At 34.5% G+C, this 26,478-nt stretch overlaps 1 protein-coding gene across 3 annotated transcripts in view; it reads left to right on the top strand.

The window, feature by feature from the left end:
- The window catches only part of LOC121989427 (anaphase-promoting complex subunit 1), a 110,470-nt gene extending 85,728 nt beyond the window's left edge, over positions 1-24,742 (top strand). For 2 of the 3 annotated variants that reach the window (XR_006114251.1, XR_006114252.1), the window contains 10 exons: positions 6,842-6,943; positions 9,618-9,758; positions 9,831-10,004; positions 11,197-11,260; positions 11,343-11,482; positions 11,547-11,701; positions 13,705-13,783; positions 13,874-13,972; positions 14,166-14,614; positions 24,210-24,742. Coding sequence is in view for 1 of the 3 variants with exons in the window: in XM_042543486.1 (XP_042399420.1) it covers positions 6,842-6,943; positions 9,618-9,758; positions 9,831-10,004; positions 11,197-11,260; positions 11,343-11,482; positions 11,547-11,701; positions 13,705-13,783; positions 13,874-13,972; positions 14,166-14,558 (1,347 nt within the window). In the remaining 2 variants the exon portion in view is untranslated. Of the gene's footprint in view, positions 1-6,841; positions 6,944-9,617; positions 9,759-9,830; positions 10,005-11,196; positions 11,261-11,342; positions 11,483-11,546; positions 11,702-13,704; positions 13,784-13,873; positions 13,973-14,165; positions 14,649-24,209 lie in introns of those variants that run through there. The other variant, XM_042543486.1, reaches the window with a different exon arrangement.
- Positions 24,743-26,478: the final 1,736 nt, after the last annotated feature.

Consider the following 26,478-nt stretch of genomic DNA (forward strand, 5'->3'; position numbering starts at 1 on the left):
TGAAGCGGTGCTGACATGGCAATCGATTAGGGATGAATTGGATCGATTGGGAGTACTGTTTAAAGCCTGGGCGGAGCGTTTTCTCCGCAGTTCTTTGCGAGCTTTCTTCCTGCGATTTTGCTGCGATCTTTAGTGACTTTCTCCGATCTTCACCGCTAGTTCTTGAAGGCTCTTGGGAGTGTTCTCTAAAGGTTCAAGAGGCAACAACAAGTACAAGTAAGCAAGAAGAGTGTCTTTCCGTGTATTTGTATTACTTCTTCTTGTATTTTTGTGTGTATTGTTGTGTGAGTTTGTACGAGGCTTCTCCGCCTCCGGCTGCGACCGAGAAGGAGTGTTTCATAGTGGAGATAGCGTGTCGTGTGTGGATCCTTGGATTAGTCACCTCTTCTTGAGGTGGATACCAAGTAAATCCTTCTTGTTAGCATTGTATAGTTTGTCTTCGAGTTGTATTCCGCTGCAAACCATCAAGCAAACGACGCAAGCGCGCGACGAACCGCTATTCACCCCCCCTCTAGCAGGCACAAAGGTCCCTACATCAAGTCCCTTCATCTCCTCATTATCTGCACCATATGGATCTAATGAGTCAAAAGACACGATAAGTTCAACCTTTATATAAATAACATCTATTCACATTTAAGAGAAATATTTGATAAATTACCTTGTTAAATATCAATGCAAATTAACCTCTGACTTCAGTTTCATGAACCTCCAAACTACCCTAAATTAACATTCAATTTTTAACCTTTGTTATATTTTATTTTGCTTGTAAGATTCGTAAGTTACAAGAATTCATATCATCAAGTGTAGTTCCTTTATACCTTAATTTCTGATTGTTTGGCCAAACTTTTCCCTAGTACTAGGTTGATAAGGTTCACCGGACCCTTCTTCAGCCGGATTCCCCAACCCCTCTATTTTGGTAAGGTTCACCGGACCCTTCTTAAGTCGGATTTCCAAACCTCTCTATTTTGGTAAGGTTCATTGGACCTTTTTTAAGTCGGATTCCCAAACTTCTGTGTTTCGGTGTGGTTCTCCGAATCCTTCTTAAGCCAGATCCCCCTACCGTTAGAATGTCACATATGAATCACATTATTAAACAAAGTATTATTACTTTTCATGCCTATCAAACATTGTTACATAAGTTACTAGTTCACTTTGCATACCAAAACGATCGTTAGCTTGCGTGTATTCACATCCTACTAACAGTTACGGTAATAGAGTTCAAGGTACTAATACATGTAGGAAGTAAATAATAGCTTAGGATTGGTGTGTTAGAAAATAAATAAGTATGACATTGAATTAGAGTTTTGTTTTAATATTTCTATTTTTTTTTTTCAAAAGGCTAGTTCAAGACAATCAGTCTCCCAAAGAACCACGTGTCCAACATCCAAATGTGACAAAGCAAACTAGAGCAACTAACATTCATTTCTCAAAAATCTTGGTTCAAGTTCATGGCAACTGACACATCATACAATAGTGAAATCAATTCTACGAGTAATTATCTCTTACTGATAGGATGCTAACCACCAATACTTATATCTAAAAATGAATTATTTGCATTAGATATCCACTATACATCAGGTTTCAATATCATTTCAAGGTGTTCCTCTTTGACATACACTTCAATGTTTATGCAGTTATGGATGTTATGATAATTAGGTAAAATCATCATAACAATGAACCTTCAATGTTTCAGTAGCTAAAACTCGCACATATAAAAATAAGGGAAAATATACATAGCATCGATAAGTGTCCTCTACTACAAAAATCATAAGTTATACTGCTATATCTGATAGCGTTGTGAAAAGCATCTGATATTGTTTTATGTTGTGTACCAGCAAGTATGACCAAGTGTCTCGAAGTGCCAAACTTAAAGAGATATATGAGTTCTGAGCTTAAAGGGGAAAACTCACCGATAAAAACCCGACTTTGACAAAAAGGTCTTAACTAATCTTATGGCAATGAGAAAACCCTAAACTTCATCATGTTTAGGTAAACTCATTTAGGGTACCTAAACATACATGAACGTGAGAAACTAAAATAAAACATGATATGAGAAAAATATGAAACAATGGTAGAGCAACCATGATGAACAAACCCTTAAAACAGGATTTAAAACTACTACTATCATATCCGAAACTTGCAAGGTCTATAACATAATTTGAGCATACAAAGATCTCTAGTTTCTAATGGAAAACAAATAGAAGAACATGAAGCAATTATAGGGCAACATCATGATGAATAAACTCCTAAAAACAGTGATTAAAACCAAACCTATAGAATCCACAACTTACTAGGCCTACAAATTCATGTGAGCATGAAAAGATCCCTAACTTCTAAGGGTAAACCAATAGCAAAACATGAGGCAAACTTTTGTACATCGTCCAAATAAATAGCTCCTAAAAACAGTGGTTAAACACCCCTCCGCCGCTCTATAAATCTAAAACACCCAAGCTTTATAATTCGTATTAAGCTTCTTGGAACTAGCAGTAGACACAACCCTTTCAGGAACTTTTGCTCTGATACCAACTGTAATGTCCCTAGTTAAAAACGTGCGATATAAATCAAAATATCTTACTAAAATCCATAGGGTGTCGTAATTTCAAAATCAACAAAAGAGAACTTGCCTTGGTGTTTTACGTGTGGGAGATTACTTGCGAGACATAGGTAAAGACGACCTTAAGTATTTCGACGAGGTTCTTCCTCTATCTCTTCCAAAGTTGCTAGGGTTTCAATGGGGGTGTGGGGAGGCCGACTGCTTTCAGGGTGAGGGGTGGGGAAAAATAAAACTTGTATTTAAAAGGGTAAACTGGGTCGGATTGCTAGCAAATCGGGTAGGGTTCGTTAACCTACTAACACTTTAATTACTTAAACCCTTTAGTATTGATCCATAACATAAATCTTGGTTTGTTTAAGTGAACCTTTTTTTTTTAAATGCTACACTATTGCTTTAGCTGTTCGTATACTTAGTTAGGGATAGGGCTGAATTTTTGCTTTTGTGCAACCGAGCAACCTCTTTTTAATACAACACTTTAGTTTGGGAGCAATTCCTGGATTGATGACCCTTTGTGAAGCTCCTCATATTGGACATAGATTCTACCATGGGAGAAAATCACAATGCTAATAGTATGGGATGCTAGCCAAAGATACAATACCTTGATGTTGCCACATGGCATGTTATAGGCATTATGTGAGATGAAAAAGGATGTGAAGTAGTGCACTTCCTGAGGATCATCCAAAAATCAATAGATAGGCCCAAATTAAAAGTGGATTGATGACCGGTGATAGTGTCAAAAGAATATTAGAATCTTGAAGAATAATAGTCACAAATTCAATCCTAGGTCAATGAATATAAAATCTCACGTCTCTGTAGTCGAAACGCTGGAGTAGAAATTAGAGTAGCAACAAGAGTCAAAGTAAGAACAAGAGTAGGAACAAGTGACAAACTCCAGTAAATGGTGTGGTAGAGAAGGGACTAGGACTAAAAGAATGCTATATTTGCTAAAAAAAGGCTTGTTGTTATGTAGGAGAGTAGCATCAATATCCTTTTGCACTCAAGAATAACAAGGAAGATATACTTGGTATTTTATAAGACAATTTGTCTCTACTAGGGGATGAAAATGAACAAAAAAAGTGCTCCTAAGCACATAAGGTGGAAGTAAATGAAGCCATGATAGAAATGAATTGTAAAGGGAATTCAACAATGTAGTATTGAAAAATACATGCAATTTATATGGTAGCACATAGCATAGGAGGAACCTCCAAGTAATAGTGTTCAAATTGTCTAATCATGTATCAAATTTTCCTCTAAGCAATACCATTTTGTTAGTATACGAGGATATGAAGATTATGGGAAAATAACTTGGCTAGAGAGAAAGGATTAGAATGTATAAGAATAATATAGGATCGTAAATGAGCTAACTAGGGGGTGAATTGACATCCCTAAATTCATGCTTAAACACAGAATAATGATTAGTAGCGAGTGCATGTATGTGACAATATCGTGATAGTCTATGATATAAATTGTGCATGTTAATACACAAATAAATAAGAAAATGCTAACACAAGTGATATTACATGGTTTGGAGACTGCACTCCTACTTCACAACCTAAGGTGCTTAAGTTGCGTACCTTCTCACAAACAATTCAATAAAACCACTCTTTCACAAGGGGCTATAGGGTAATCCTATTAAAGATACAAGAAATACACACAAGAGATTAAAAACAATATTGGTGTTAATGGGTCATGCTTAGGTGCATGATATGACCCTCTTGGGGCTGATTTTTTTTGGGTTATACCTAACTCGACATGACTCCAAATGGGCCATGCGAAGCACGAACTAGAAATAGGGTTTGCCTAGCTTGAGCATGTATGTATTCTTGCCATTGCCTGCAAAGCTAGTGCCTACAAGCCTGATTTATACATTTGACATGCAACTGACGCTATCTCATTCTAGTTGGGGCCGAAACCCCTACTCAAAACAAGACTTAAATCCTTAATTTAGAGTAGCTTTATCTCATTAGAAAGTATACATAGATAAATCCATCAAATATATATCAACGTCGAAAATAACTAGACAAGACCAACAAATGTAATTATTTTCTATAACATCATCATCATATTACTTATTTTAAGTTAAGTTGTCTCTGGTACTTTTTATACTTGCACACAATTACAACGGTAACATAAATTGAATTTTAAAGTATACAAAAATTGAGAAAAAAAATATTAATACCTTTTCTATTTTCACTTTTTTTGTTTGATGTTGTTCATATATATCTGGTGTTCTTATATGATCAACAGTACTAGATACTCAGTCGTGATCATATGATCACTTTCTATTCCAATTCCAATTTGGATCTGTGAAGTATATTCTAGTCCTGATCATAGGGACCACATGCCTTTTACACATGTTCCATAAATATATATATGCTGCAGAAGATCAAGACTATTAAATTATGGTTTGAGTGTCTTTTAATATATTTGCATTAAAACATAACAAACCATAGTTTATTAGCCTCTACTTGAGAATGAGTATTAATGAAATGGGCCCTTGCAATTGTATTGCGCTCAATGGCTTTGTTGCATGGCATCCTTAAGAAAGTTTGTGTTATGGTATTGTGCTTAGGCAATGTAGTGTTTGCATGGTTTTTGGAGCTGTTTGCTATTTTACATTTGAGGTTTCTATAGTGTTTCCTTTTTTGACAAAGTTGATTAGCCATAAGATGTGGTTTGTAAACTTCTTGTGTTCATTTGAGGTTTCTATAGTGCTTCCTTTTTTAACAAAGTTGATTAGCCATAAGATGTGGTTTGTGAACTTCTCCTGTTTTCTGTTATAGAGTATTTTATTAATTTTCTTTTTACCTCCATTACTTTGTAGGAGAATTTTGGTTGCTTTCAAATTCCATTGTACATTACAAATGCCAATTTCTTTTTACAAGGCAATGGTTTATTGCACTTTGTATAACATATCAATTTTTTTTTATATTCAAAATTATAAATCAAGGTTAACACCTTTAAGACATCAACCTTGATCCACACTAATGGAATTTCCATAAGTGTGAAACCTTGACACATTTGTGAAATTTCTAAATCTCTATTAAAGATACAAGAAATACTGACAAGAGATTAAAAACAATATTGGTGTTAATGGGTCATGCTTAGGTGCATGACATGAGCCTATTGGGGCTGATTTCTTTTGGGCTATACCTAACTCAGACATGACTCCAAATGGGCCATGCCAAGCACGAACTAGAAATAGGGTTTGCCTCGCTTGAGCATGTATGTATTCTTGCCATTGCCTGCAAAGCTAGTGCCTACAAGCCTGATTTATACGTTTGACATGCGCAACTGACACCATCTCATTCTAGTCGGGACCGAAACCCCTACTCAAAACAAGACTTAAATCCTTAATTTAGGGTAGCTTTATCTCATTAGAAAGTCTACATAGATAAATCCATCAAATACTCATTAGGGTAGCTTTATCAACGTTGAAAATAACTAGACAAGACCAACAAATGTAATTATTTTCTATAACATCATCATCATATACTTATTTTTAATGAAGATGTACCTGGTACTTTTTATAATTGCACACAATTACAACAATAACATAAATTGAATTTTAGAGTATACAAAAATGAGAAAAAAAATCTTAATCCCTTTTTCTATTTGTGTTCCTATATGATCAGCAGCACTAGATACTCAGTCGTGATCATATGATCACTTTCTATTCCAATTCCAATTTGGATCTGTGAAGTATGATTCTATTCTAGTCCTGATCATAGGGACGACATGCCTTTTACACATGTTCCATAAATATATATATGCTGCAGAAGATCAAGACTATTAAATTATCTTTTAAGCTATTTGCATTAAAACATAACAAACCATAGTTTATTAGCCTCTGCTTGAGAATGAGTTTTAATGAAATGGTCTTTGCAATTGTATTGCACTCAATGGCTTTGTTGCATGGCATCCTTAGAAAGCTTGAGTTATGGTATTGTGCTTAGGCAATGTAATGTTTGCACGGTTTTTGGAGCTGTTGTTTGCTATTTTACATTTAAGCTTTCTATAGTGCTTCCTTTTTTGACAAAGTTGATTAGCCATAAGATGTGGTTTCTGAACTTCTCTTTTTCTGTTATAGAGTACTTTATTAATTTTCTTGTTACCTCCATTACTTTGTAGGAGAATTTTGGTTGCTTTCAAATTCCATTGTACATTACGAATGTCAATTTCTTTTTACAAGGCACTGGTTTATTGCACGTTGTATAACATGTTGATTTTTTTTTGTATTCAAAATTATATTCTATTTTTATCCGATGTATTGGTATTTGGAGTTAGGTTATGGCAGGATCAGGGCATTTGCAAACATTTCGATTATTGAGATACTTGCGTGGTCGAGGTTCTACAGAAGGACAAATAAATTATGGAACACAAATGGCTGTAAGTTTTATGGATCTGTATTTTCTAGTAATAGATGACAACACAATCAAAGATGTTATAAATTTATTTGGTCATAGTTTCTAATTTCTAGCATGTGCTTTATTTTTAAGTCATCTCTCAAAAAGTCTTGTCATTGTGAACTTAGATTTTTTTTGTGTTCTTTCTTTTTCTTGGTGTTATCAATGGCCTTTGAGGATTAATATTAATGGTTGCTTGATGCAAATCCAAAATTTTCTGTTACTCTATGCTCAAAGAAAAACAATATATTTCTTGTTCTGAATCCCCACGTGCATTTCCATATTTGTCACATTGGTTTTGTATAGGTCGAAATTATTTGACTTTAACAATTACTCTGAAGGGGAGCTTGACGCAATGATAAAGTTGTTGTTTTATGACTAAAAGGTCATGGGTTCGAATCCTGGAAATAACCTCTAAAAAAAAATAACAGGATTAGGCTGCGTACAATGGATCCTTCCCCGGGACCTTGCATGGTGGGAACTTCGTGCACCAGACTGCCCTTTTTTTAATTTTTTTTTTAACAATACTCTCATATCAATCATACATTTTTAATTAGGTTTTCAAGACTTTAACTCAAAGTGGTTTATAAGTATGATTGAGTTTGTTCAATTCATGCATTTCTCAAAGACTTGGTTAACAAATTTGTCAATTGATTTTCAAAACTAGTAGAATATGCAATAATCAATGCATTGAACCATCTCTTATGTAAAATGACAATCTGACTTAATGGGTTTTAGCCGCATAAAAGGTTGGATCAGAGATAATCAATGTATGTGTCTCATAGTTGATTACCATTATACTTTCATTGGACCATTGTGACCAATACACACTTCATTCGTTGGATACTTAACCAAACAAGCCCATTTTTAGCAAGTCCATGGTTCCATATTCTGTCTTTGCACTTATGTAGTTTGGAAGATATCATATTCACTCCCAGAAGAATACAATTACTTGTTGTGGATCTCCTGTTTAGAGGGAGAAACTGTCTAATTTGCATCAACGTATCCTATAATCTGAAGGTGGTTTTATATACCCTTGTTTAATCTGCTGTATTTACTGAAGAACCCTTAGACTTGCCTCCCAATGACCTTAGCAGCCAAGGCCCAAGAACTCGGCTAATAACATATAAAAATAGGAGATACCAAGTTTACAAGAATTGTAAGATGATTCAAATTATCCATCAATTTACAATATTTTCAACAATATAAAAGCATCTTTGTTCTAATATTATTCTGACATTTGATTCTTTGAATTGACTTAGTTTTGCACTTGAGATATCAACTTCTTCAAGCATTTTAAATACATATTTTTCATTGTGAGAGATATGTATCTCCCCATGATCTAGCAACCTCTGTCTACAATGCTTGGTATGAAGGTATTGATGGAGATAAGAGTTTCAATCTCATTTATTTTTGCAGTCTTCATCTGGAATCTAAGTGTCATCTAGACTATACAAGGAGGAGAGAATTTTTATCACGCAGAGTAGTATTGTGATATTGTGGATGGTACAATGCACTTTTGAATCTTGATCATGCCAAATTGTATAAGAGCAAAGTTGAATTTATCAAACCATGTTTTGGAGAACGCTTCAATCAATACAAGAACTTTTTCTGTTTATGCTATGCCCATATAAGGATTTTTTTAGTTTACATCCATGCACTTTTCCGGGTTCCTATTGATCACCCAAGTTTTTTTTTGGAAACTGTGTCAATCACTTGGATCCACACTCATGTCGGACACTTTGGATGCACACTGTTTTTAGATACTTGCATTAAATCATTTCTTCTTGTTTATATTGGATTTTGTTTTAATTTTATTGGATTAATTAATCTCTAATGGATTTTTTTAACATTATAGATAATAGGATTAGCATTAGTATCAAATTGAATCTCCACTATTCCTTTAAATTTTAATTCTTTATATATGTAGGAATTGTTACACAATTGATCTGAATCCTGATCCATACAGTTCTCACAACTATGCTTGCCTTCTGTGATGGTCACATTAGTATCCTACACGTTGCCATGATTAAAGCAGTGTATGTCCAAGTTGATGGCAAGTGGAGCCTTCAGTTGGATTATGACACTATTGAGGCTGCAATTAGTGTCAAGGCAAATTGCTTCTTCAAAGTTTCCCACTTAGTATTATTTAGCTTGGAACGACAGTATCAATACTCATCAAAGTATAACCTATCCTTTTTTTTAATATTGATTTGTGCTAAAATCTGGAGCAATGTGACCGTTTCTTATAGAGATTTCACTGGACAAGAATAAGGGTATAAAACTAAGCTGTCTTGCTACTAGAGTTGTTTCATTATCATAAATGTTGTGTGTTTTTTTTATTAAATTTATATGAACGTGCTATTTGAAATGAATGATGTGTGATTTTGTTGTCGTCAATATAAAATGCAAATGGTAATATCTATGTGACCAAACTATGCCTTGTGAGTTACAGGCCTCATTTGTGAATACTCTTGCAGTCTACATACAGAAGATATTTCTGTTTGTTTGTCTCTGTGACCAGCCTTTTTTGTGTTTTTTTTTCTTATTTGCATAATTTATTGTAATAATATGTTTTAATCTATACTTAGATGCTGCATTATGCATCTGTCGCTTGCCTTTGACATGCTTTGCTAATGACTGTGTTTATACCTTAGGTTAGCTTAGCCATTGGTTTTTTATTCCTTGGTGGTGGCATGCAAACCTTTTCAACTGGAAACAGTGCTGTTGCTGCACTGTTGATTACTCTTTATCCTCGTTTTCCTACAGGTCCGAATGACAATCGTTGCCACCTTCAGGTACATGAGATTTTCTGCATCATAATCATGTTCATATTTACTTTTACAATATCTCACTGGCATTAATTACAGGCCCTACGGCATTTGTATGTAATTGCTGCTGAATCTCGTCGGCTGCAGACAGTGGATGTTGATACAGGTCTTCCGGTATATTGTCCAATTGAAATTACAATCAAAGAGACAGAACATTATGCTGAGTCCAGCTATTGCGAAGTTACTCCTTGCATTCTTCCAGAACGTTGTGTGGTATGTTTATAACACATTCCTTTATAATTTCAAATTTATTCTTAATTGAAAGATGGTGTGATTTGCATGAATTACATGGTTAGAATTTATTAAGTGGAATTTAAGTTTTAGTAGTATTAGACGTAGCAAAATAATTGTTAAGATAGGAGTTGACGAGTTACTTGTTATGATAGCTTTAAGTATTTGTAATCATTTTTTGTAAAAGGATGGAGAAGTTAATAGAGATGTTTTACATATGATATAATCAGGATGGTTGAAATGGAAGAGAGTGTTAGATGTTTTTTTGTGATCGTAAGGTATCTCTAAAGCTTAAATGAAAGTTTGATAAAATAATGATATGTTATATAGAGATGAATGTTGTGCTATGAATCAAACATTTGAGCAAAAAATGAGAGTCGCAGATATGAGGATGTTAAGGTGGATGCATGGACATACGAGGATAAACACCAAAAGAAATGAGAATATTAGAGAGAAAGTCGAGGTTATACCTATTGAAGAAAAACTCACACATTTCAGATGATATGAACATATACTCACGTGATCAATAAATATCTTAGTTAGGCGATGTATACATTAATTGAGGAAGAGAGAAATCAAAAAAGACTTGGTTGACATGTTAAAATAAGATAAAAGTTTATTTAAATATAGATATGATAATATTATACGGGATCAAGTTCAATGATGTAGGAAGATCCATATAGCTGACTCCACTTATTGAGATAAAAGTTTGGTTGTCGTATTTTTTCCATTTGTTATTTTATTGATCATAAATTTTGCCTAAAATTGTCAACATCCTAAATTTTACCTAAATTTTTTTCCATTTGACTTCATTGCATGTTGAAACTCTACTGAGTCAAGATTGCAGATCTGTTCATTATTCCTTTTCAAATCTATAGGAACTCTATTTTTCCCCATAAAATAGAGATATTGGTAAAAAAACTGCTCATCAATGCCTAAATCCTTGATTGGATAATTTACATATGTGATTCACCCATCTCCTAGTTTTACTAATTGGAAACGTTGCCTAAATCCCACAATAAGCATGCTCATTAAATTTGACTAAATTTTACGCTCATTGCTCAGTCAGAATTCCACGTCCTTCACTATTCTGAATAGCACTAAAGAAATGTGAGGAAAGTAATCCAGGGCCCAATTCTAGGATTGATATTTAACTCATTTACTTTAATTGCAGCTGAAGACTGTTCACATTTGTGGGCCTAGATATTGGCCTCAAGTCATACAAGTTATACCTGAAGGTGCTTCTGGCAACAATCAATTCCTCTGTCTCCATTCATATATGTATATTTGATTGATAGTCTTGTGTTCTTTTGTAAATAGAAAAACCTTGGTGGAGATTTGAGGATAAGAGTGACCCTTTTAATGGTGGTATCTTATATGTTAAGAGAAAAGTTGGCTCCTGTTCCTACGAGGATGACCCCATTGGTTGTCAGTCTTTGCTTTCAAGAGCAATGCATAAGGTAGACCTACATGCTAAATTTTCTGTGGGTATTTTGTCTTTTAATGATCAAGCTGCATTAACAGGTTTTTGATATGACGGATTTGGACTATGCAAACATGAGAAACAGCAATAACCCTGTACCTGATTCATACAAAATGGATCAATTGGTTAGCACATTTTCTGGTGATCCAAGCTTGATTGCTTTTGCTCAACTTTGCTGTGACTCCTGGAGGAGCAGGCAAGTATCAGGCTGTTCATTTTGACTTTTCTACTGGCAATATTTGCAAATTAAAATTTCAAATTTGTTTTATCCGTGTTGTCACCTTTAGTGTAGCTTTTTCTAGGTGCACTTGGATTTGAGTTTGCATTGTATTGTCATAATTCCCAAGAGGTTAAAAGGCTTTCTGTACCTAAGCTATTTTGTTTTTGTTGCCTTGGCTTTGTTTAAATAATGTGTTTTGTGTAAATGCAAACTGGAGAATATTATCAAAAGGAAATCTCACAAGTGGAAACTAATAAATAGTAATGGTCTTTAGAAACTCAGTGCTTTGTTTTTAAAATTCTTTTCTTCTTTGAATTAATTTTTTGTTTGGAAGGACAAATTATAGTTTCTTAATATATTTCAATGAAACACATTCGACTAAACTTATTGTACTAAACAAGCTCAGTGCTTTGGATGCTGGAAGAGCCAACCTGTGTTCTCATGTGATTTGGATACCGGCCTTGGTGAATAGATCTTTAGTCTGCAAGAAAGAAAAACATTTGAAAATCCTAAAAAATTGTACTATGATTTGGTGGGAAGATTGTAGTGTGCTTTTTTAGTTTTTGGACATCAGCCTGTGAGGACTTTTGACCTGCAATAAAGGAAATCATGGCCTAAGAAGGAAAAAAAATTATCTAAGGAGCAGGAGGATGAAGGAACTATATACTGAATGCATGCAGCTCACTGCAGATTACACAACCTAGGAATCATGATTAGACTGTGGTACAATTGCTGTTGGTCAACAAACTTTGTACATGGTATTGTCATTGGTCAATGTGCGGAATCTATATTAATAAATTGTGGGAATTACGATAGTTTTGGTAACACTCGATGGGGATGGGGTTGGAGACCGCTTTAACACCACTTGCTAGAATCCACCAACTCAAACCACACACTTGTAGATCCAAATCTACTGCTTCTAGAAGGAAGAATAACAACCTTCACTAAGCACGTGTGATGAAATCTCTCTGCTTTTGTAGAACAACAGAAACTCAAGCCAAGCACATGTGATGAAAATTGTCTTCTCCAAGGTAGAACAAAGACAGATACAAAGACAAGCCACTTAACGTGATTCGACATGAGTCTAAATTCATAGAAAAATCTAACTTTATAATATATGAGTGAAATTTGAAAAAAAAAATGTGCACACCTTGTTTAAAAAATCTCTTAATTTTTCTACACTTCCCTCTAGTGCTCCCTGGACATAAGAACATAGTCTTTAGGGAAAAAATAACTGCAAGTAGTTTGCATTTCTCTGGCCAGAATGCTCCACCGGCGTGAAATTCACATCCCTTAACACTACTGTGTAAAATATCATCGAAAGCCATCCCAAAAAATTCTTATTTGGTACGTGAGGATGAGATATAGCCAACCTTTTGCACCCAATATATTACTGAACCACTGAAAACAACCAACCTTTTGGGCCCAATATAGATGAAGATTTATTTTTCATGATGGTTTAATGTTAGGATGTTGGTAGTTAGTAACTGTCAACCTCTCGCTCAAATGAGACATTTGACCCATTTCCCTTGTCGTGCTCAAACACCTGGGTAAATTTTGTAAGCCAAGTTAATAGTAGCTGGATTATAAGCTTATGAATTTCATGCATTAGCTTAGAGCTTGGCATGTGGATTGAAGCTAGAGTGTCACATTATATCTATACTTAAAGAATGATGTTTTTAATGTGAACAATTCTCCAGGTTGATGTTTGCATATGAACCAATAATAGTAGAGTACTAATAATAGTGTTGCTAGTAAAAGATATAAGGTTTCCCAAACTAGTATGAACAATTTGCAACTATACGTTCCTGGACTAGCCATATTTACTTGTCCACGCAATTACTAATTTTTCCACAATTTGTCATGATTTCTTAATTTATTTGATTCACCTTTTCTGTGTTTGTTTTTTGCAAGAGAGATCTAGAGAAAGCCTGGTATATATCTTTGATTTGACTTTTTTTTTCACTTGAGAACGACAGGTCAGATCCCAATTTCCAGGAGTTTTGCTCACAATTAATATTTGAATGTGTGAGCAAAGACAGGCCAGCTCTTCTTCAGGTACACCATTTTTATGAAAGGTTTCCTTTTGTTTATTTTGCTATTTTTACTACCATTTTGCCTGCTCTGCAATAATGGATGATCATGCAGATCTATCTCTCATTATATGCTTTGATTGAGTCAATGTGGAAGCAGGCTAACAACAGCCATCTTATTTTCGAAGATTCACTTTTCCTTTCTAGTATAAAGGCAAGCTTTTCTAGTTTTCCTCCTATGAACCAGGGGTTGTGTTTTTGATCATGTTGTATTTTATTTGTGAAAATACTCTTGCTTTAGTTTGTCATGATCATCTATTTAAAATTTAGTAAGCTAAATATATTAGCAAGAGTTTCAAACTTGTAACTGTGGAATGCTAAAATATTTACATGCTTTTGTTTTTCAGCTTACTTTAGCTTACAATGAATCTCTTGTCACTGGCAAACTGTCTTCTCCAATTGGATCTATTGTTCAATGTGCATTCATTCAGTCAGTTCGGAAGCACATAGATGAAATTTTGACCTGTTCAAAAAGTCTTAGTGAGAACTTCTTCAATTATTTGGAGACGGGAAAGTGGCCTGATTATCAAAGTGATAGGGGTAAATCAGATGCAATGTTTCTTTCTTGGTACCTGCTCTGGTATGGGATACCATCATCTCATCTTGTGAAGTCAGCTGTTAAAAATATCAAATCGAAGGCTCCAATGTCCTTATCTATGGTTCCTCTCTTGCAATTATTGTTTCCATCAACTCAAACAAAAGGAATTTTTGAAATCAACAAGTTTCATTACTCGTCATAGCAGGAGAATCATACAATTGAAGTAAAAAAACATCATCTTGTGCGATCTCTTCAGAGGTAAGCTAGAGCATTGCCAGTGCAATTTTTAGTACATGTTCTTGATTTTCAGCGTTGTTTCTGAACTATCAATTTAGTGTGGAACTACAATAAGTTTAAGTTATTACTAAGAAAGCCAACATGAAGAGTACAATCTTGTGCATTTACTCTAGTGTACTAAGCATTCAAATTTACAGAATGTTCAAAGTCAATCTCTTTGAAGTTAAATTCTCTAATATACTATTATCTATGCAAAGACAAACGTTTGCTGCTACAATTCCGCTATTAATATCAGTAGGATTTGGTGGAATAAAATATTTTATCACATGTATCATAAGTAGAAGTGCCAACAGGTCATGCCTGTGTTGGGCACAACTTATAGCATCCCTGCCCTGACCTAGTTTGGCCTCGAGCTTAGTTGGCCAATGTTGTACATTAAATAAAAATGTATAGAGTTACAAAAAATCATTTATTTTTAATTGTGTCATCTTCTAGTGTTACTTGATTTAAAAATTATAAATATAAACAATGAGAACACGAATATATACTCACATAAACAATCGAGATTTGGACATGTGATGGCCATGCCCATGTTCCCAAAGAGTGCTGCTGCTGCTGTAGTCATTCTAAAACCTCATCATCTATGGAATTTGATGTTAAAATCATGGGGAATGAATTGCTAGATGTTAAAAGTGGCATCCTTGGATCATCTATGGATAATCAAAAAACCTGTTCCCAATTGATTGATTGTGGATCAAAAAGATATACTGTCACCATGAAGCCCCGATTTGGATGATTGGATGTGACATCCTCAATACAACTCCAATATAGTCCGCAAAGCATATTCTTGATTGAGAATTTGGATATATGGCTAGTATGGTTGAGATTTGAGGTTCATAACATTGTCACAGTGCAACGATAGGCTACATTGTAGCCATAGTCCTCGATGCAAATGTAGTCTTAGGATTCTACCTGGCATTATCCTTTGTTTTCTTTATACTGTAGATGGTAGAACTATGTTGTCCTTGCCCATGATGCTGACTAACAATAGACCTCCAAACTCCAGTTGAATAGTGAAATATGATATAAAAGATGAGAACACAGAGATTAAAGGATGACATGAAATATTATCAATGAAAAAGTAGAGAAGAGATTATGAAATTAGGAGTGCATATGGATGAATATGGAAAAGAAGCATAGGAAAATGTGTTGTTTTTTAGCTTTTTTTTTTTAAAAAAATGTTTTAATTATTTTGTTATTCTAAAGATTTAAAATACACCTAAATTTTATTAAAAAGGTTCATTTGGGGTTTTAAGGTGTAAAAGTATATCGATTGCGGCATGTGGCTAGCATGTTGTCCAAATACTGCTTGGTTTGCATACCATGCTCCACCAAGAACTAGTTTTAGGTTAGGTTGGGCCGCCATGCCCAACTCGGCTCTCAGTCAACTGTGTTCGAGATCATGTGTCTGGTTGAGCATTACATGCCAATCGACCACGCCTAGCTTGGCCCAAGTTTTAATTTAATTTGTGCTAGATCATGCCAAACACTACTAATTTATGCCATGTCAGATTGGTTCATTGACTTCCCAGGCCCATTTCCACCTCTTAATTATGAGGTAAAGTTCTGCAATTTACTGTAGGTTCTGTGGGGCTGGCAAGAGAGGGTGAATTGCCCTGCACTGCTGCACAATAAAATCAAGTATACCTTTTTCAAACTATTGGGCTTAAACAATTACACACTTAACAAAAGATAATAGAATTAAAAAGAATACAAGACAAACAATTTTACTTGGTTTGCAATCAGAAGATTGTTACTCCAAGGAAAGTTGACTCATTATGAAGATCTCCTTCTCGAACAAAACGTCATAGGCGAAGAAGCCTCGTACATGAAAATGAATCTTGGAAATGAAAAATAGAATGGATTTTGAAGTATAGAAGTGTGTTGTTTGAAATAAAGAAGACGAATACTTTAAGCAAAATTGCTTAGTAAGCGCTATCTAGCTCACAAAACTCGAATATGCATGTGAATAATATAAATCTAAAACTGAATGCTTTAAAGGAAATACTACACATGCTCATCTAATAGCAAAAGAAACAAGACATGCTGAAATGCTAAACTTGTAAAGTTTATTTCACTTGTTTAAAACTTATACTTTTATACTTCAGAATAATAAGTTTAACTGAACTGATACATAAGCTGAGCTAAACTGATGCTAGGCTAATGCTGAATCTGAACTGTATTCACGTAACTGATTTGTGAAGTTTTGAAAACTATTTTCATAATAGATAAAAATAATAATCATGCTGCTGATGGGCCCGACAACTGTACTTGCTATGCGCGCATCCCTAATTAGACCCGAGGTAGCTAGTCCCGAATCTAATAGGGTTTACTAGGTTATCTAAATCTAGGGACGACTATGGGAGTCCAACCCAAGGACAACTAAGAGTCCAGCACAGTGCCACTGAAAAAGTAAAATACTGATTCATAAGCTGTTTTATCTTAATTACTTCTTCTTTAAATGCCTTGGCATTTTAACGAGCACCTTGTGTGCCAAAATCCCTAAAGTCTTGACTTTGGGATTTACTTAAGGCCTTGGCCTTTTTCTTTCTTTTCTTTATCTTTCTTATACTTGTTAATACCTCTAATAAAAGAATGCTTCTTTAAAAACTGAAATGTTTAAACAAATTCTAACTTTGAAATGCATAAACAAAAATCTGCATACTATGCTAATCAAAATTCTGCATACTATACTAATCAAGATTTTGCATTCTATGCTACACTATTTCTGCATACTATGCAAACATAAACTTTGCACTATAATACTTAACCAAACTGCACTATAATCTTTTTTTAAAAAACTGCACTATAAGTTCCATAAAAAATTTGCACTACAAGTTCCACAAAAAATCTGCACTATAAATTTAATTAAAATCTGCACTATAAGCTTAATTAAAATCTGCACTATAAGCTTACATAAAAATCTGCACTATAAGCTTAATTAAAATCTGCACTATAGGCTTTAACTAAAATCTGCACTATAAATTCCACCAAAAACCTGCACTATAAACTTAATTAAAATCTGCACTATAAGCTTAATTAAAATCTATACTATAAGCTTACATAAAAATCTGCACTATAACTTAATTAAAATCTGCACTATAGGCTTAATTAAAATCTGCACTATAAATTCCACCAAAAATCTGCACTACAAGTTCCACCAAAAATCTGCACTATAAATTTAATTAAAATCTGCACTATAAGCTTAATTAAAATCTGCACTATAAGCTTACATAAAAATCTGCATTATAAGCTTAATTAAAATCTGCACTATATGCTTAATTAAAATCTGCACTATAAGTTTACATAAAAATCTGCACTATAAGCTTAATTAAAATCTGCACTACAAGCTTAATTAAAATCTGCACTATAAGTTTACATAAAAATCTGCACTATAAGTTTACATAAAAATCTGCACTACAAGCTTAATTAAAATCTGCACTATAAGTTTACATAAAAATCTGCACTATAAGCTTAATTAAATTCTGCACTACAAGCTTAATTAAAACCTGCACTATAAGCTTACATAAAAATCTGCATTATAAGCTTAATTAAAATCTGCACTATAAGTTTAATTAAAAGTTTGCACTATAAGCTTAATTAAAATCTGCACTATAAGCTTAATTAAAAGTCTGCACTATAAGCTTAATTAAAATCTGCACTATAGCTTAATTAAAAGTCTGCACTATAAGCTTAATTAAAATTTGCACTATAGGCTTAATTAAAATCTGCACTATAAGCTCACTTAAAAATCTGAATTTCTAATTACAAGGGAAAAACAAATCTTGGATCTACTCTAAATTCCCAAGCAACCACAATCCTTTACAGCATATTCCGAAAACTAAAAGAAACACTAAATCAAAGCTCGAAACTACCCTTACCGCACGTGAGTAGCACCTACCTTGGTTTCTTGGACTCAAAACCGAGAAGAAAAGCCCTAGGGTTTCTGGTTAGCTCGAGCTTTTCGGCCTCCTCTTGTGCCTACGCGATCACCTTGCTGAGAGGATCGTGAGAAGGCGAAGAGCTCTCGGATTGGGCTCTTGATCGACCGCCGAAGACAAGACCTAGCCGCGGCTTGTTTTCCGCCCGAGCTCTGCCGTCGCGAGCGAGAGAGAAGAAGAGAGGGGAAAGGGTTTTCGGTCCGGGAATTTACCACCTCAACTTATCCCTTTTATAATCTCCAATATTCTGTTAACCCCTCAAATAAATTTGCTTCCTTTTCTAAACAAAATCGCCCGCTTGGGCACTTGGTTAGCCGGATTTGCTTAAAACTTGGTTCGGCCAGAGGTCGCGGGTTCGAATCTCGACCGCAACCCTTTTATTCCTATTTATTTTCTGCTTATTAACTACTACTTAAATAATTTTCACTCCTTTAATCAGCAATGCCCGCTTGGGCACTTGGTCAGCCGGATTTGCTTAAAATTTGGTCCGGACGGAGGTCGCGCGTTCTAATCTCGGCCGCAACCCTTTTATTCCTATTTATTTTTCTATTTCCTATTACTACTTAAACTAATTTCCATTCCTTTTTAATCAGCACCGCCCGCTTGGGCACTTAGTCAGCCGAGACGACTAAAGGCTTTGCTTAACCGGAGGTCTCCCGTTCGAACCTTGGCTTAACCTCTTTATTTTTTTACACTTGTTTCTTTTGGTAAAAATATCAAACGAACTCCGAAAATTGCATAAAATTACTCTAAAAATTTCTAGAATATTTCTATAGCATTTCTAAATATTTTTAAGTGCTATTAGGACTCGGAATGAGGAAATTTGGGTTGTTACACTGGTGGTCTGGGCGCTCGGACGGTCCAGGCATCCGGATCAGTCAGCCTTGTGTTGACTGGTCCGACGCATTCTTCCGTCGCTTGGGTGATTTCAGCTATTCGGAATTGAGTTCATTCGAACCCATCTTCCGGCCTTCTCCTCGACCAGTCTTTCGATTCAGCTTCTCGTCCCTCGGAAACGTCGTGCGCTTCCTTCTTGTTTACCAGCGTACTCTCCGCATCACTTCATCTCTCGGACGCACTGAGCTCGTCGATTCTATCCCGTGCTATCCTTCTTACTAGCTGCATCTTTCGCTCGACTTCTTGTGCTCTTAAGTTCCTGCACATTTTGACACAAGGATTAAACCTAACGGACCTAACTTGACTTGGTTGATCACATTAAAACTACCACGGTATACTTACATTTACAAGTAACCTACACCTAAAAAACCCATGTGGATGACGCTTGAATATAATACCTTTTTCACCTAAGCCTCTCAACATTTCCTTCTTAAAGTTGGAACATAAATACTGATGCAAAAAAAAATATATATTGACATGCAAGTGAAATAAAAGTTGAGGAGCCAATTGATATTTAAGTCAGCACATAGCCAATGTTTTCTTTGATCTCAAATTAGAACATCAATAAAGCAAGAGAGAATAAGTGAAACAAGAATGACTGATCATAGAAATTAATTTTGAGTGAGTTTTTCTCTAAAGCGACACATACAACACCATGCAATAAACTAATGAGGAAGAAAAACTCAGAGCAATTGCAACATTTGACGTTTGGATAGAAGATCTAGTGTCGGCCACAATCGCCCCTCGGGGTACAACGCAAGTGGTAAGGCATGAGAAACACAAATAGGAGCATTTGGCTTCAATTCCCAGCAAGTGCATTTGCCTGGCGTGATTAATTCCCAGAAAGTCCGGCTGCGAGTGTCTGATCACTTGTTGCTTCCTGGATTTAGGTGGTTGGCGGAAAATTTGTTAGGCCGAGCGAGGCTGGTCACCTCCGGGATAAGTCAGTTTGAAGAGTGGTTATCAAAAAAAAGTGTCTGTCATAATCAAGAAATAATGGATCTGAGGAAACAGAGATCAGAGAGAAGCGCAAATGCAGTAGATCTTGAGGTTGGAGACAGATCTGGTATATCAGAGATCATGGGATGACAGTAAAAATGGGAATACGGTGATGGGTCTCTTAAATGCAAAGAGAACTGAGTCTAGTGTTACAGTCTTTAGGGCAATGCAACAACAAAATTGTGGGTTGCCACATTCAAAGATTCCAACTGACAGAAGAAGAATGCCAGTAGCACCATCCCTCGCACTCGTGATTTCTCAGGAAAAGAGGATAACAGGAGCCAAAATTGATCAGGTGAGCAGATTTCATGTGAAGGCTTCTTGCAACAATGGATCTGCAATGATGGATGCTCGTAGATGGCTTGCGCATGGTGGTGGTAAGCAGTGTGTTCGTGTGGGGAAAAGACATGAGGGCACAGAGGGTCACATTGTAGTGAATTCCCACGTGGTAGTTTTTGCATTTTTTTCACGCCAAACTCTGAGTGCTTCTGCTATCGGTTTTATCCATTCCATTGATGATGAAACTCAAGTGGCATTGCCATGACCATGTTCTTCAACATCACCTTAACCATATACATTCAGTTGATGGACGCCACACTAGGTGGTGATGCTATGTTGATCCTACTCATTGAGAAGCACCATGAGGCCTTATACTAACTATGAAGGGGAGGCAAAGATGTCTTTCAAGAGTTCATCAATGCAGTCAACCTTGGAGTGGCCAAGTCAAGCCACTTACATAGGATTCTTTTCGAGTGCCAGATCAAAGTGCATTCGTTGTGAATTACTATATATATCAAATTCAATTTGGTTTTATAATTGAATTCATTTAAAATTATAGTTATTCTAGTTCATTAAGAATTGAGGGGGCGTTTGGTTTAGAGTAATAGGAGTGAGGAATGGGAATGAGAATCATTGATTCCCATTATTAATGTTTGGATTATAGGAATAGGAATACAAATAAGGGAATGAATCCTTGAAATTGGGTAATAACTCATTCCCATGTCCCCCCCCCCCCCCTTCAATGAGCCATTATCCTATTTTCATCAATCAAAATATTCCCTTATTCCAAAAATACCCTTGACTTAAAACTAAAATTTTCTCCATTAATATCAAATATCAAAATATATTTATTTATTTTTTCTTTCATATCACTTATCTCTCCTTATTCTCTCTCATTATATTTTCTCTCTCATCATAGTTTCTCTCTCATCATTTTATCACACACTTTCTCTCTCCTTAATCTCTCTTATCACACTCTCTTTCCTCTTTTTTTCACATTACACTTTCTCTCTCATCATACTTTCTCTCTCCTCAATCTCTTCCATCGCATTCTCTTCCTTCTTTTTTTCCTCATCACACTTTCTCTCTCATCATACTTTCTCTCTCCTCAATCTCTCCCATCACACTCTCTTTTTTCCTCAACACACTGTCTCTTTCATCATACTTTCTCTCTCATCATACTTTCTCTCTCCTCAATCTCTCTTATCACACTTACTCCTTTTTCCCTCAACACACTTTCTCTCTCATCATACTTTCTCTCTCCTCAATCTCTCCCATCATATTCACTGTTCTCTTTTTCTCTCACCATACTTTCTCTCTCCTCAATCTCTCTTATGACACTCTCTCATCATTTTTTTCTCACTATATTTTCTCTCTCTTCATCCTCTCCTATCATAGTTTCTCTCACATCATATTTTCTCTTATCATGCTCTCTCCAATCACACTCTTTTTTTTCATTTTTTCTCATCACACTCTCTCTCTCTTCATTCTTTCTTATCACACTTTCTCTCTTATAATACTTTCTCTCTCATCATTCTTTTTCATCATATTTTTCTCTCACATTCATCTTTTTCTCACATCTAATTTTTTCTCTTATTTTCCTTTAAGGGTAAAAAAGGAAACTTTGATTTATTCCGATAGAAGATATACAACTAACTAAACATTGCTTTTAATAGTGATATCCATGCTCATACCCATTCCCATTCCACAATACAATGATTCTCATTCCGATTCCTATTCCTAGGAAAGAACCAAACGCCCCCTGAAATACTATGAGGAATATAAACTTCCTCATCAAATTCTTTTACATAAAAAACATTTTTATTTAATGAAGGACGCAAGACATGTCAACTTCAAAATCAGTATTCATTTTGTCATTTTTTTATTTGATGTATCAGTATGATTCTTTTCGATCATTATTATATATAAGTTTATATCTACTATCATGGATTATGCATCTCCACTTAATAAAATCTTTTCTTTTTTGTTATTAACTTTGAGATGACACTTTATTTGATCATTATACAAATGATTGAAGTACGAGGTTGGGTCAATCGTCACAAGCATAATTTATCATTATGCTTGCTAATTGACACATGAGACAACTTTAGCACCAGAGTGACAGCGTGCGACAGGAACTGCTTTAACACTGACTCCTAAAAGTCAAAGTATTAGTTTTTTTTTGTTTAATTAGTCATTTTAAAAAATAAAATGTAAACATTTAAATAAGACAATTTTCTATTTAACATCCATGATTTTTTTTTTTAACTTTCATAATGTTGGGAAATATAGCTAAAAGTTAACTTCAAGAGTACTTTTTTGTGTGTAACTTTTGTAACATATTTTCTATTTAACATCCACGGATACTTTTTTTTTCATGTTATAAAATGAAAAAAATATGGTTTACAAGTAATTATAGGTAATAATTGAAACTTGATTGGGTGCAAGTATTTTTAACTTTGAATATTAAGGTGTGATCAAATTAGTCAACTAATACAAACAAAAATTAGTTAAAAGTTACAACTTAACTAAAATTAATTATATTACACTGCATTGAGATTTTAAACCTTGAATTCTATTATATAATATAAAATTCATTAATAGTTTGTTTATAAAAAATGTGATTTAATTTCTAGGGAATTAGGTTTAATTTAATTTTTTAATGGGTGAGATTAACTTTTAGTATGTTAGATTTAGTTATCAATTAGTTTTCTTTTGTTTAGAATCATTTAAAATAAGATTTCTATGGGGATCAAACATTGCTTTGTATTGAATTGGAGAATTGTCATGGTCCAATTTGCTTCTGATTCGTATTATATAGTAAGATACTAGTCATAAATTGCATGATCCTGATAACTATGATTACAAAGTCAAATTAAAGGTTGTAGGCTGGTTCCTCTTCTAGGGCCAAATCATCCTTCAATAACAAAATGATAATATATCCATTGATAATATACCTCTCCTATGATTGATCAAGTTTTGGAACCTGAGATTCTAGTAGAAAATTCTAGGTAAATTTCATTAGCCAAATGAATTTCAAATGTCATGATCAAAGAACAAAATTTGCTGGTGGCAGGATGGTGATTGTAGATTAGCCAAGGTGGTGATCCTTTTAAGCTGACCTCTATGTCTATGTTTGTGCACTTAATTTGACCTCTAGGAGTTTAAATTAAGAATTTTTTGTGATGGCAGGATGGTGATTGTAGATTAGCCAAGGTGGTGATCCGTTTAAACTGACCTCTATGTCTATGTTTGTGCACTTAATTTGACCTCTAGGGGTTTAAATTAAGAATTTTTTGTGAACTGTTTGAAGAAGATTAGATTTCATCATTTTATTATAGTACAATTCCCCTATTGGACTTATATAAACAACAACAGGCACATTTATTTTTCCTTTGATAGCTGTGGTACCTAATTGAATTCATTAAACATTTCCACAGACTGAAGCAGGTTGTCTTTAACTCCGATCTAATTTTGACCGAAATGACATGGATTTGACAACTACCAGAGAAGATGGCATACCACTTAGCGGACCTTTTCATGCAAATCTTTTTGGAGTGGTTCTCTCTTTGCTGGAAATCTACGACGACCAAGAAACTACATGACAGGTTATTGTTAAGTTTCTGGGTCCTTTTCTGACACATTCTGGCAATCAATGTCTCATATGGAGACGTTATTTAACAACTGTTGGGGGTACCAAGTTCTTGTTGAGTTGCTATTCTGCCTCGAAAACCTGCTTTGAATTCTAGAATGAACACCTGTGAGCCAGGAGTGAATGAGGTGAGGTTGTCTTTCATATTTTTGGCTGACAAGCAGATGAATTGTAACACTTACAAGTAATTGCCAAGGAAGATGAATTGTATTTAATTTTAAATTAATTGTAAAAGATATTATAAAGGTTATTTAGTTTATACAGTCGTGATAAGGCTCCAAAAGACATTCTTCAAATTTCAAAGAATTTCAGTTAATTGTATGTGCATATGTTCTTTGTAGCAACTTCTGGTCCAACGTTAATAAAAATGGAAAATGACTGTCTGGAATAGCTAAATAGATTTACAATGCTTCAATGAAAGTAATGGAAAGACATGACGATAATCGGGCATGGATTTGTTTGTTATGTTTCCAGTTTTTTTTTTAAAAATTGTTCAAAAAAAAAAAAACTGTTCTTCCTTGGATCATTTCCACCTCTTTTTATCCGCAGAAAAATGAACATTTGCTCACGGATGATTAGCAACATACCCATTGTTGGCCGTGAAGCCATGGGGCGGCATCGTGTAGAGGAGCTCGCCCCGGCGAGGGTACGCTGGGGCACTGATTGATTTAGTCAGTTAAGCTGGCCCGGTCTGCCTGTTGCTCCGGCGTCAGCGGTTTCCCCTGTTGGAGTCCTTGCCTGTCCTAATAAAATTAATTATCATGTTAATCCATTTTTTGAAATTAATTATCATCACAGGACTTTCATGTTGAGCATGTTTATTCATCAAATATGTTAGTCATTATTCCAAAGGTTAGTAAATATTTGTAATTTACCTTTTCCGTATTAGCCTTGAGATGAATTGACGGGGACACTGGGGCGAGCGTATTTATTTTTTTATCATCATGTTTATTCACCAAATGTCTCTATAGAGTGTCTAGTTAGTTAGAGGGTTATAGATTTCTTATAATGGGTGATCAAATATAAATTAATTCTTGATTTACCTTTTTTATATCAAAATATCATTTCGAGACAAATTGGGAAGAAGAGTAATCATCTCTCTTCACATCATTTCGAGACAAATTTTAAGGAGTAATCATCTTTTATAATATTTATCCAACACATATAAGTTTTAAAAATGAGGAAGTGGAGTCCTTGGGGTTATGGTGCAGCGATAGAATATTTAAGTTATCATCTAATTATTCGTGGTTCAAGCCCCAACTATGATGAATTTATAGAAATTTTTTCCTTTGATAAGCTTGGTCCTCCAAAGATGACTAGACAATTCTTCGAAGTTGAAAGGAGAGATCATGTTGCTAGCAAGAATGGATGGTTGGCTTCTTCTTGTGAGAAGAAGATTTTGACTAATGTCTTCATGCATTATGGAGATATAAAGGTGAGAGCTGAGACCATAGAAGAAACAATGTCTAAGGAGGAAGATGAAGAAAGCTTAGCAGCGTCTTACAATCACATCATCTTCAAATGGAGTACATAATTATAGGATAATGGATTCTTAAGCCGTTCGCTATGAGCACTTCCAGATTTATCCTGATGACTAGTGAACATTATGATATAGTTCAAGATGTTGTATTAGTTCCAGTCATCCAAGTTAAATTTGACCAGGGATAAATCTAAAAATTAGAGTCTGAGCCTTGAACATAATACATTTATATAATAAAAAAAAGTCATTGTTCAATTAAGTGCTTACTATATTTTAAAATATAAAATTTATCTATAATATAATATAATATATATTTATCATCTTAGTTAAATTTCTGTTTAATATAAAAGATCAAATAATTAGTAAGAAAGTTATTTTCTATTTTATTACAAAATATCTAACTTTACATATTTCAGTATTAAACAACTGTACTTCACTATTAAACATACTGTAATGGTGGTAAAAATAAGTTAAAAATTCTCATTATGCTTGTTATTATTTTATCAAAAATTGTTCATAGAAAGTATTTTTCTTTAATAAATTCCATTTTATTTTATCCTTTAAAAGTTCTTATCGA

The sequence above is a fragment of the Zingiber officinale genome, chromosome 6B (assembly GCF_018446385.1).
Source record: "Zingiber officinale cultivar Zhangliang chromosome 6B, Zo_v1.1, whole genome shotgun sequence".
Lineage (NCBI taxonomy): Eukaryota > Viridiplantae > Streptophyta > Magnoliopsida > Zingiberales > Zingiberaceae > Zingiber > Zingiber officinale.